This window comes from Patagioenas fasciata, chromosome 28 (genome assembly GCF_037038585.1).
Source record: "Patagioenas fasciata isolate bPatFas1 chromosome 28, bPatFas1.hap1, whole genome shotgun sequence".
In the NCBI taxonomy this organism is placed as follows: domain Eukaryota; kingdom Metazoa; phylum Chordata; class Aves; order Columbiformes; family Columbidae; genus Patagioenas; species Patagioenas fasciata.
In genome coordinates, this window is record NC_092547.1 from 4,645,430 (window position 1) to 4,658,576 (window position 13,147).

At 60.3% G+C, this 13,147-nt stretch overlaps 1 protein-coding gene across 4 annotated transcripts in view; it reads right to left on the reverse strand.

Moving 5' to 3' along the window:
• Nucleotides 1–13,147, reverse strand: part of LRP1 (LDL receptor related protein 1) — an 86,544-nt gene that overhangs the window by 49,294 nt on the left and 24,103 nt on the right. For all 4 annotated transcript variants that reach the window (XR_011735998.1, XM_071800068.1, XM_065858804.2 and 1 more), the window contains exon 6: nucleotides 12,457–12,720. Coding sequence is in view for 3 of the 4 variants with exons in the window: in XM_071800068.1 (XP_071656169.1) it covers nucleotides 12,457–12,720 (264 nt within the window). In the remaining variant the exon portion in view is untranslated. The remainder of the gene's footprint in view (nucleotides 1–12,456; nucleotides 12,721–13,147) is intronic.

A 13,147-nucleotide genomic window follows, 5' to 3' on the forward strand; every position in this document is an offset into this window, starting at 1 on the left:
AGAGCAGAGGGGCAGGAGAACCTCTCTGACCTACTGACCACCCCCTTCTAACCCACCCCAGGTCCCATTGGCTTCCTGGCCACAAGGGCCCAGTGCTGGCTCATGGTCACCCTGCTGTCCCCAGGACCCCCAGGTCCCTTTCCCCCACACTGCTCTCCAATAGCTCATTACCCAATTTATACTGAACCGGGGCATGGACGGCTCCTCTGAACAACCTCCATGGATAGAAGGAGATGGGGGCAGCAACCACCCCCCTCCTCCTGCCCCAGCTCCCGGTGTGGGGCTGGTTGACCAGTGCACCCCCCCCACCAATTCCCATCCGGAGTCAAGGTCCCCTCCTTGCTCAACCATCGCCGGGTGTCGCAAGCAATTGCAACACGCACCGCTCATTTCCCAAGATTTCTGTGTTTGCTCGTGGTTGAAAATGAGCTCGTGGGGGCACAGAACGGGGAACGTCAACTGGAAAGCTGGAAGGAGCCAACACGCCCCACCGGGCTGGCGATCCGGGGTCCGAGCGGTCGCTGCCCACGAACGCTGCTGGTCGAACTGGGTTTGACTGGGTTTACTGGTGGGGAGAGGGGTGAACACAAGGGGAGGGCAGAGGGAGCACAAGGGGTTCACCAGCGTGCACGCAGCGCGTTGCTCAACAAGGGCGGGCTGGCAACTTCAGCAAACTCCGAAACCCACCCGGCGCAGATGTTTCCTGGTTTCACGCTCACCGCGAACCGAGCGATCCCGACCCAGCTTGTGCTGAAATCCCTGCCGCAAAAGAAGCCGCGTGCTCGGATTTTCCTCGCCGCGGTCGCCGCTGGAAGGAGCTGAAGGCTTGAGGAGCCACGTCCAGCTCCCGCGTGTCCTCCTCCAGCACCCTCTGAGATCTGTTGTGACCCTACCAGGCTGCACTTGGGGAGAGGCAGAAGCCTCCAACCTCAACCCAAGAAGCTCTTGGCCCTGATAACTCTTACAAGCCCTCCCAGGCGCTCTCAGCATTATCGCCCTGCAGTAAACAGTGAGAGATCTATCGGTGCCCAACGTGGGACACAACAATAACATCGCCCCCACCCAATCCAACCTCATCCTGCACCCGGTGGGGCTGGGAGCATCTTCTCCTGTTCTTTGACACCAGTGGGTCACCGGCTCAATGGGTGCTCATAGAAGCTAATGCCAGAGGTTCTCCCCCCTTAACCCCGGCCTTGAAGCATCTGATGTGCCCCACACCAAACCCAACTTCATCCTGTGCTCAGTGGGGCTGGGAGCATCTTGTCCTGTTCCTTGACACCCGTGGGTCACCAGCTCAATGGGTGCTCATAGGAACTCCTGCTAGAGGTTCTCCCCGCTTAACTCCAGTCTTGGAGCATCTGGTTTGCCCCACACCAACTTCATCCCGCACCCGGTGGGGCTGGGAGCATCTTCTCCTGTTCTTTGACACCAGTGGGTCACCAGCTCAATGGGTGCTCATAGGAACTCCTGCCAGAGGTTCTCTCCCCTTAATCCCAGCCTTGGAGCATCTGATGTGCCCCACACCCAATCCAACCTCATCCTGTGCTCAGTGGGGCTGGGAGCATCTTGTCCTGTTCCTTGACACCAGTGGGTCACCAGCTCAATGGGTGCTCACAGGAGCTAATGCTGGAGGTTCTCCCCCCTTAACCCCAGCCTTGGAGCATCTGGTTTGCCCCACACCCAATCCAACTTCAACCTGCGCCCAGTGGGGCTGGGAGCATCTTGTCCTGTTCCTTGACACCAGTGGGTCACCAGCTCAATGGGTGCTCACAGGAGCTAATGCCAGAGGTTCTCCCCCCTTAACCCCGGCCTTGGAGCATCTGATGTGCCCCACACCCAATCCAACTTCATCCTGCGCCCAATGGGGCTGGGAGCATCTTGTCCTGTTCCTTGACACCTGTGGGTCACCAGCTCAATGGGTGCTCATAGGAACTCCTGCTAGAGGTTCTCCCCCCTTAACCCCGGCCTTGGAGCATCTGATTTACCCCACACCACTCAAGCACTGCAAGGCTGTGGGTTTTTTTGCAGAAGCAGCTTTGCTGACCCAGCACATAACTTTCCTCTGCATGAATCAGTTGTTGTGCAGTCTGCAAATACATCAATTGCGGCCTGACACGAGGAGGAAGGAAACGCGGAACCTTCGCTCAAACACGGATTTCGACACAGCCCTGAAACAGCTGCAATTAAGATGCGTGCAACCCAGCAGCTCGCCCGGGCTCTTGCGCAGCGGGGACGGTGCAAGGAGCTCGGAAATCAGTGCTCAGCACAAATCCCACCTCTGCGCTGGGATTCCTGAAGGGAATCCATGGGGTGTGCAGGGGGACAGGGACAGCGGTCCAGGTGCTGCTGGGGACCCTCATTGCAAATCTCCCCTTTGAGGCAGCTGAAACCAACACCAAGCACGGCGCTGTCACCAAAGGTCCCCGCTCTGCTGCGGCGCATTGTCACCCAGCACACGGGACAGATCGAAGCCAGATCAAGCTCTGCTGCTGATATTCCCACCTCGTTTTTCAATAGAGTGTTTATGTCCCAGCGCATCCCCGTGTTCTTCACTCCAAACCTCACGCAAACCCCCGTGCCCGAAGCGTTTGGGCTGCAGGGACCGTGTGTGGGTGCCGGTGCAAGCCCCGAGCGGACACGCACACCAAAACCGCCGGTGCCACCGGGAGAGCACCCTCTGGGGCAGCCAGCGCCATGTCCTGCTGCTCCGGGCGAGGGGAACGTGCCCAACTCAACCCCGCGGCACCGGGAGAACCAGAGACACGTGGCAGTGGGAGAACCAACGACATGGGGCACCGGGAGAACCAGTGACACACGACACTGGGGCAACCAGTGACACATGGCACCGGGAGAACCAATGACACTGGGAGAACCAGGACATGCAGCACCGGGAGAACCAGCGACACGCGGCACCGGGAGAACCAGCGACACACGGCACCAGGAGAACCAGGGACACGCGGCACCAGGAGAACCGGTGACGCGCGGCACGGGCAGAACCAGGACACACAGCACCAGGAGAACCAGCGGCACCGGGAGAACCAACGACACGGGGCACTGGGAGAACCACTGACACACGGCACCGGGAGAACCAGTGACACGTGGTACCAGGACAACCAGCAGCACTGGGAGAACCAGAGACATGTGGCACCGGGAGACACGCGGCACCGGGAGAACCAGGGACATGCAGCACCGGGAGAACCAGGACACATGGCACCAGGAGAACCAGTGACACGCGGCACTGGGACAACCACCGGCACCGGGAGAACCAGCAACATGTGGCACCGGGAGACACGCGGCACCAGGAGAACCAGGACACGCAGCACCAGGAGACACGCGGCACCGGGAGAACCAGTGGCACCAGGAAAACCAGTGACTTGCGGTACTGGGACAACCAGTGGCACTGGGAGAACCAGCGACACACGGCACCGGGAGAACCAGCGGTGCTGGGAGAACCAGCGACACGCGGCACTGGGAGAACCAGGGACATGCGGCACTGGGAGAACCAGGGACACGCGGCACCGGGAGAACCAGGGACATGCGGCACTGGGAGAACCAGGGACATGCGGCACCGGGAGAACCAGGGACATGCGGCACCGGGAGAACCAGGGACATGTGGCACTGGGAGAACCAGGGACATGCGGCACTGGGAGAACCAGGGACATGTGGCACCGGGAGAACCAGGGACATGTGGCACTGGGAGAACCAGGGACATGTGGCACTGGGAGAACCAACGACACGGGGCACCGGGAGAACCAGTGACACACGACACTGGGGGAACCAGCGACACATGGCACCTGGAGAACCAATGACACTGGGAGAACCAGGACATGCAGCACCGGGAGAACCAGCGACGCACGGCACTGGGAGAACCAGTGACACACGGCACCAGGAGAACCAGGGACACGCGGCACCAGGAGAACCGGTGACGCGCGGCACGGGCAGAACCAGGACACACAGCACCAGGAGAACCAGCGGCACCGGGAGAACCAACGACACGGGACACTGGGAGAACCACTGACACACGGCACCGGGAGAACCAGTGACACGTGGTACCAGGACAACCAGCGGCACTGGGAGAACCAGCAATGTGCAGCACCGGGAGAACCAGCGACATGTGGCACCGGGAGACACGCGGCACCGGGAGAACCAGGGACATGCAGCACCGGGAGAACCAGGACACATGGCACTGGGAGAACCAGTGACACACGGCACCGGGAGAACCAGGACACACGGCACCAGGAGAACCAGTGACACACGGCACTGGGAGAACCAGTGACACACGGCACTGGGACAACCACCGGCACCGGGAGAACCAGCAACATGTGGCACCGGGAGACATGCGGCACCGGGAGAACCAGGGGCACTGGGAGAACCAGGACATGCAGCACCAGGAGACACGCGGCACCGGGAGAACCAGTGGCACCAGGAAAACCAGTGACTTGCGGTACTGGGACAACCAGCGGCACTGGGAGAACCAGCGACACGTGGCACCGGGAGAACCAGCGGTGCTGGGAGAACCAGCGACACGTGGCACCAGGAGAACCAGGGACATGCGGCACCGGGAGAACCAGGGACATGTGGCACTGGGAGAATCAGGGACATGCGGCACCGGGAGAACCAGGGACATGTGGCACTGGGAGAACCAGGGACATGTGGCACCAGGAGAACCGGGGACATGCGGCACCGGGAGAACCAGGGACACGTGGCACTGGGAGAACCAGGGACATGTGGCACCAGGAGAACCGGGGACATGCGGCACCGGGAGAACCAGGGACATGCGTAACCGAGAGAACCAGGGACATGCGGCACTGAGAGAACCAGGGACATGCGGCACCGGGAGAACCAACGACACGGGGTACCGGGAGAACCAGGGACACACAACACTGGGGCAACCAGCGACACATGGCACCGGGAGAACCAATGACACTGGGAGAACCAGGACATGCAGCACTGGGAGAACCAGTGACGCATGGCACTGGGAGAACCAGTGACGCGCGGCACCGGGAGAACCAGGACACCCGGCACCAGGAGAAACAGTGACACACGGCACTGGGAGAACCAGTGACATGTGGCACCGGGAGAACCAGGGACACTGGGAGAACCAGGACATGCAGCACCAGGAGACACGCGGCACCGGGAGAACCAGTGGCACCAGGAAAACCAGTGACTTGCGGTACTGGGACAACCAGCGGCACTGGGAGAACCAGCGACACACGGCACCGGGAGAACCAGCGGTGCTGGGAGAACCAGCGACACGTGGCACCGGGAGAACCAGGGACATGCGGCACTGGGAGAACCAGGGACACGCGGCACTGGGAGAACCAGGGACACGCGGCACCGGGAGAACCAGGGACATGCGGCACTGGGAGAACCAGGGACACGCGGCACTGGGAGAACCAGGGACATGCGGCACTGGAAGAATCAGGGACATGCGGCACTGGGAGAACCAGGGACATGCGGCACTGGGAGAACCAGCGACACGTGGCACCGGGAGAACCAGCGACACGTGGCACTGGGAGAACCAGGGACATGTGGCACTGGAAGAATCAGGGACATGCGGCACTGGAAGAATCAGGGACATGCGGCACTGGGAGAACCAGGGACATGTGGCACTGGAAGAATCAGGGACATGCGGCACTGGAAGAATCAGGGACATGCGGCACTGGGAGAACCAGGGACATGTGGCACTGGGAGAACCAGGGACACGCGGCACTGGGAGAACCAGGGACACGCGGCACCGGGAGAACCAGGGACACGCGGCACTGGGAGAACCAGGGACATGTGGCACTGGGAGAACCAGGGACATGCGGCACCGGGAGAACCAGTGACACACGACACTGGGGGAACCAGCGACACATGGCACCGGGAGAACCAATGACACTGGGAGAACCAGGACATGCAGCACCGGGAGAACCAGCGACGCGCGGCACCGGGAGAACCAGGACACACGGCACCAGGAGAACCAGTGACACACGGCACTGGGAGAACCAGTGACACGCGGCACCGGGACAACCAGCGACACGCGGCTCCTGCAGAAAGAAGGGCTTGGAAAAACCGCCGAATGTTTCGGTTCCAAAGCGCCTCCAGAAGAGGAGAGGAGGCTCGTCAGGAATGCGGTCCCCAGGGCTTCTCAAATACATCGCTTTCCTACTTTCCTTTTTATAGGGAATGATCCGTTTGATACATTTACATAATACCATAATCTGGAGGAATTTCTGCCTCTTCCCTGCGCAGCCGTCCCCTCCCCGGCAGAACAAGGCGCTCTCTGTAACGGCACCACGCTCCGTGGATAAACACTGCTCCTGGGGACAATTTGCCTTAATTAGAAGTGTGTTAACAGGACAGGCACAAAGACAAACTCCAGCGCCCAAGGGGCCGTGGGACGGACGGGCACCCCCCGAGCGCCCCGCGCAGACGCGTCCTTGTGCGGCGGATGGGACAGACACCGGCGCACGCGGCCGCCGCCATCACGTCAGCCTCGTTTCCTCCGAAACGCAGGCTAAAACACACCGAAAATCCAACCCCCCCCCCCGCTCTGCTAAGCTGTTTAGCCCGGCGGAGGAGCCGCTGGGTGGAAGCCGGTGGCCCACGGCCAGCGCGGCTGACTCGGCGCTGGGACGGATCCTGCGGCCGCCGCGCGCATCGAATGCACCCGGGGGGTGGTGCGGCCCCCCAAGGGCTCCAGAGCCCCCCCAGAGCTGCGGAGAGCAGGGAGAGATGGAACAAGCGCCCTCTTGGCTGCGTGGAGGGCGGCCAAGGGACCGCTAATTACTCTGCCTTAATGAGGCCGTTCCACGGGCAAACGTATTCAGCGGGGGAACAGGGCGCTTGGCTTCCTTCTGGGTGAGAGGAGAGAGACACAGGGAACAGCCATGGGGATGATTTGGGGGGGTGGAGGGATAGGAAAGTGGGGACCCGCCATGGGGATGATTTGGGGGGGTGGAGGGATGGGAAAGTGGAAATGGGGCCAATATGGGCAGCAATGATCCCAATGGGGCTCGGGCGCAGTCCCCCCAGCAAATCTGGGTTGAATGGAAACCGGCACACGCTTGGTTAACAGGTTTAAACCATCACGGCCATCAATAGATAGAGCTGACGGGCCGGTGCGCGCCCGTCACCACTGTAATAATGGCCACAAACAGTTAAATATTAAAAGGAATCAGTAGATGAAATTACCAATCACCCCGCTTTCTTGCCAAGTAAGTTCACATCGGAGCCTCTTTCTTGGATGAGGCGGCAAGGAAGAAAAATAGCTTTCCATGCAAAGCGGGGAAAGAAATGTACTTGGATTCCTCTGCAGAGCAACACGGCCCCGAAATCAATTTGTCCCCAAGCCTCCAGCTCTTCTGCTCATTGGCAACGGGACAGGGCATTGCGAGTAATGGGGCTCAAGTGGAGGCAAGGAAAACAACCTCCTGGACGTGCTTGTTTAGAGAGATGCTGCCCAGGAAGGTATTTTAATAACGGCCAGATTGCTATCGTTTAGGGTTTATAATACACCCGGGATCAAATGGCCTGATATTTCAAACCCCTTCCTGGGGGCTTGTTTTAGGAAAGAAAATAGAGAACAACAAACCTTCAAATGAGGAATAATAAATCAAGGAGCCTCCGCAGCCCTTTCCCAGCAGCCCAGGCCGCGTCCCGCCGAGCGGCGACATTCCTGCTCCAAACCCGTGGAATTTACCCCCAAAACGGGGAAAAGGGATGAGAAAAATAAGGGAGAGGGAGCTGGGATGGGTCCGTGTATCCCAACACACGTTCTGTTGTATTTTGCCCATAGGGAAAGAATCCAGCCCCATAGGGATCCCCTGCGGCACCTCGGGGGGACCCAGCGCCGCTCGAGAGCACAAGGGCTTGGAAGCCCTTTTGGTGCGTTGTTTTGCTTTGGAATTCTTTGGAAGCCCAACTCCAAACAAACGAGGACATTGTCTCGGGAAACACGTGGAGGTCGGAATCTGGCTGAGCGAACCCACGGGATCAGAAAGTCCCCGGGGGTCGGGGGATCGGGGACCGAGCGCGGGCGGCTCCGCTCCTTTGTCACCGTGTCACTTCAGGGCAAAACCACCCCGGTCACCAGCTGGGATGGGGGCTGTGGGTTTGTGGGGAGCCCCCCGTGATGCTCAGCCGGTCGCGGGTCCCGATGGAGCGAAGGCTCTGGAGAGCAGCTCTGCCCTGCGTGGGGTTTGTGTCCTTGATCCTGCCAGATCCTCCCTGCACAGGAACAGAGCTGGGTTTCCACCCGGAGCAGTGGGAGGGAGAGTGGAAAGGGAGGAAGAACGAGACAAGCTGCCCTTGTTGCCATTCGGCGCCGGCAGAAGGACGAGGCCTCCCCTGCGCCGCTGCTGCACGTGCCATTGTGTCCTGTCCTGCTCACTGTGCTGAGCCTGGAGGGGACATTGAGCTCCGGGGGACACTGAGCTCTTGGGGACACTGAGCTCTGGGGGACACCGAGCTCTGGGGGACACTGAGCTCCGGGTGACACTGAGCTCCGGGGGACACTGAGCTCTTGGGGACACTGAGCTCTGGGGGACACCGAGCTCCGGGGGACACCGAGCTCTTGGGGACACTGAGCTCTGGGGGACACCGAGCTCTGGGGGACACCGAGCTCCGGGGGACACTGAGCTCTGGGGGACACTGAGCTCCGGGGGACACCGAGCTCTTGGGGACACTGAGCTCTGGGGGACACCGAGCTCCAGGGGACACCGAGCTCCAGGGGACACTGAGCTCTTGGGGACACTGAGCTCTGGGGGACACCAAGCTCCGGGGGACACTGAGCTCCGGGGGTCACTGAGCTCCAGGGGACACCGAGCTCTTGGGGACACCGAGCTCCGGGGGTCACCGAGCTCCAGGGGTCACCGAGCTCTGGGGGACAATGAGCTTTGGGGGTCACCAAGCTCTGGGGGACACCGAGCTCCAGGGGACACTGAGCTCTGGGGAACACGGAGCTCTTGGGGACACTGAGCTCCGGGGGTCACTGAGCTCCAGGGGACACCGAGCTCTTGGGGACACCGAGCTCCGGGGGACACCGAGCTCTTGGGGACACTGAGCTCTGGGGGACACCGAGCTCCGGGGGACACCGAGCTCTTGGGGACACTGAGCTCCGGGGGTCACCGAGCTCTTGGGGACACCGAGCTCCGGGGGTCACCGAGCTCCAGGGGTCACCGAGCTCTGGGGGACAATGAGCTTTGGGGGTCACCAAGCTCTGGGGGACACTGAGCTCCAGGGGACACTGAGCTCCAGGGGCTGGTGCCACCTCCAAGCTCCCCATGGGGACAGGGACAGGCCAGACCCTCACCCCCCATCACCAGCATCATGTCCTTCCCATCACCTCCACATGAGAAAGGTGCCCATGGCTCCACAGCCACCGCAGTCGGCTCCGAACGATGGCGGAGAGAAATAACTCAATTCCAATAAGAGGTGGGTTTTTGGGTTGGGTTTTTTTGTTTCCCTAAGAGAAATAGATGGAAGACGTCACCGGTTTGTGATTTTTAGCGTGTCCCTGGAAGAGGAGCTGGGGGTAGGGAAGCAGCCAGCTCAGATCAGCTGAGAAAATCACTGCCTGTGAAAAACGTCCACGGGCACTTGGGAATGGAGGGACGGTCACCGCGAACAAGAGCACCGGCGCACGAGACCGCGGGGAGAAGAGAGGGTTTAGCAGCGCAGGGAAAAGCAAAGCTCCACGGTACAGCAGGTCCTGCCAAGCCCCGTTAGCAGCACTGGTTCAACGCATCCCCCACAGCACAAGTGACACTGATCGCTCTGCGGGAGGGAGCGGGGACACGGGGAGCCGGGTGGGACAATTCCCAGCCTCACCCCGACAGCTGGGGGCTGCTCATTTCCAGCCCTTCAGCATCCTCCCCATCAGATGCCAACTGGAGCCCCATTAGCAGCAGGCACCAGGGAAGCCGGAGTCCTGCTGCTGGCAGATAATGCCATAAAGAAGCAAATAAAGAGGGGAAAGCACTAATTGGATTCACAGGTCTCCCCGGTGTCCTGACAGAGAGGAGCTGGGGAATGACATTATCTCCTCCTCACAGCCCCCAGGGCTGGGGGAAATTCATTTCTCCGACTTGTTTGTGGTGATGAACAACCCAGCCCTGTGAGGACGTTTCCCCGCGTGTCTCCAGCACAAAGCTGGTCCTGCACCAACACCGAATCTGGGAAAGATCCACCAGGATCCCAGACGCAGGCGACCGATCCATTGATTTAATTACAGAATGTCAGGGGTGGAAGGGACCTGGAAAGCTCATCCAGTGCAATCCCCCCATGGAGCAGGAACACCCAGCTGAGGTTCCACAGGAACCAGGCGGCTTTGAATGTCTGCAGAGAAGGAGACTCCACAACCCCCCTGGGCAGCCTGGGCCAGGCTCTGACACCCTCACCACGAACAAGTTTCTGCTCATATTTAAATGGAACCTCCTGTGTTCCAGTTTGCACCCATTGCCCCTTGTCCTGTCACTGGTTGTCACCCAGAAGAGCCTGGCTCCATCCTCCTGACACTGCCCCTTTCCATATTGATCCCCAGGAATGAGTCCCCCCTCAGTCTCCTCCAGCTCCAGAGCCCCAGCTCCCTCAGCCTTTCCTCACACGGGAGATGCTCCACTCCCTCCAGCATCTTGGTGGCTGCGCTGGACTCTCTCCAGCAGTTCCCTGTCCTTCTGGAGCTGAGGGGCCACAACTGGACACAAGATTCCAGGTGTGGTCTCCCCAGGGCAGAGCAGAGGGGCAGGAGAACCTCTCTGACCCACTGACCACCCCCTTCTAACCCACCCCAGGTCCCATTGGCTTCCTGGCCACAAGGGCCCAGTGCTGGCTCATGCTCACCCTGCTGTCCCCAGGACCCCAGGTCCCTTTCCCCTACACTGCTCTCTAATAGCTCATTCCCCCCAGCTGCACCCTTGCTGCCCACAGTCATAAACACAACCAGAAAGCACCGAACCCAGCCCGGCGAAGCCTTGGGAGAGGAGCCAGAATGGGTGCGGAACAGCAAACCTCAGCAGAGCTCCTTAAACCATCGGGGGGGGAGCAGAGAGCAGAGCCCAGCCCTGTCCTGCCTAATTTCAGGCTATCACTGCAAGAGCAAAGGGTGAGGCCTCTCCCTAAAAATACACACTGCCCTAAAAATACACAGTGCAAGCTCGAGTTAACCACACTGCACAGCCCCTCGGCACGGCCAGCGGGTCCCCTCCGGCATCCCGGCTCAACCTGGGCTCCGGACGGCGTCCCCTTGGCAGCTGCGGCACCACGACATTGTCCCCAGTTCCAAGATCCACCCAACACCTTCACCCACTTGTAAAAACGGATTTATCCGCATTCAGAAGCACTGAAATCGCTCTCCTTGCCGGCCTGGACCAGCAAGCCCCAACAGGAGCCGGCGCCGTCACCAGAACTCTCACGGCCGGGGAGCCGGAGCGGAATGAATCCACCATCCGCCGGTGACTCACGCTGCTCATTTCTGACCGGAGGCGCTTTCTGTTCCCACTCACTCCTGGGGTGGGGACCAACGCCTGGTTTGGCCAACGCGGGGTGAAAACCAAAAGAGGAAGCGCTGTCCCCAAACCCGCCGCACAGGCACCATCGCCGCTCCCGGCTGCGCCGTTGTGCCGAGATTCTCACACCAAGAAACTGCAAAGCTTGCTGGCGATAATGAGAGGGAAGGAAAAGGAAAGCCAAAGGTACATTTGCGCTGAAGCCCCTGTGGAATCACAGCATCATTTTGGCTGGAAGAGACCCTCAGGATCATCAATCCAACCATAACCCAACTCCAGCACTAAACCACATCCCTAAGAACCTAAACGCCTTTTAAACCCCTCCAGGGATGGTGGCTCCAGCACTGCCCTGGGCAGCCTGTTCAATGCCCCACAGCCCTTTCCGTGAAGAATTTCATCCTAATATCCAACCTCAACCTCCCCTGGTGCAACTTGAGGCCGTTTCCTCTTGTTTTATCCCTTGGGAGCACAGACCAACCCCCTCCATGCTCCGAGCTCCTTTCAGGCAGTTCAGAGATCAGAAGGTCTCCCCTCAGCTCCTGTTCTCCAGCTGAACCCCCAGGTCCCTCAGCCGCTCCCATCACACTTGTGCTCCAGCCCCTCACCAGCTCCGTCACCTCCTCTGCACCCTCTCAATGTCCTTTGGATGCTGAGAGGCCCAAAACTGAACATAGGACTCAAGGTTTGGCCTCCCCAGTGCCCCGTACAGCAGCACCATCACTCCTCTAGTCCTGCTGGCCACACTGTTCCTGATACAAGCCAGGATGCTGGTGCCTTTTGGCTCGTGTTCAGCCACTGTCACCAACACCCCCAGGTCCCTCTCTGCCTGGCAGCTTTCCAGCCGCTCTTCCCCAAGCCTGTAGCGCTGTTCCCTACCAAAATACAGCCCAGTTTGACCCGTCGCTGGTTGGCGGCGTCCCCAGGAGATGGGGACGGGGATCACGGCCCCGAGGGGAGCGGCACTCACGGTGCAGGCTGAGCGAGATGTTGATGGAGCGCTCGTCCACAAAGCCCTTCAGGTTGGGGATCTTGGCGCACTTGAGGATGGTCTGGGAGGCGCTGTCGCCCACGTGCACCCAGCACACCGTGTCCTCCACGTAGTTGAAGTCCATGGCCGTGGTCTGCTTGGCGCTGGTGGGGGTGATGTTGGGCACAGGGGCCCCGCTCAGGTAGGTGGCCAAGATGTTCTGGGAGTTGGCGATGAGCAGCACGGGAGGACGGTCCACGGGCTCTGGTAGGGAAAGAGAAGCGTGGTCAAGGCAGAGCATCCAAAGCCTGTGGTGGCAACGCCACATCAGCTGGGGCTCCCAGAGAAAACAAGACCGGGGGTGTAAGGTGGCAGCACAGGATGGTGCCCAGGGAAGAGCAGCCTGAGGTGACCTGGACAGGCTGGAGAGTTGGGTGGGGAAAAATTTAATGAAACAGAACAAGGGCAAGGGTAGAGTCTTGAATCTGGGCAGGAACAACCCCAGGTTCCAGTGTAAGTTGGGGAATGAGCTGTTGGAGCGGTGAAAAGGGACCTGGGGGTCCTGGGGACAGCAGGGTGACCATGAGCCAGCACTGGGTCCTTGTGGCCAGGAAGCCAATGGGACCTGGGGTGGGTTAGAAGGGGGTGGTCAGTGGGTCAGAGAGGTTCTCCTGCCCCTCTGCTCTGCCCT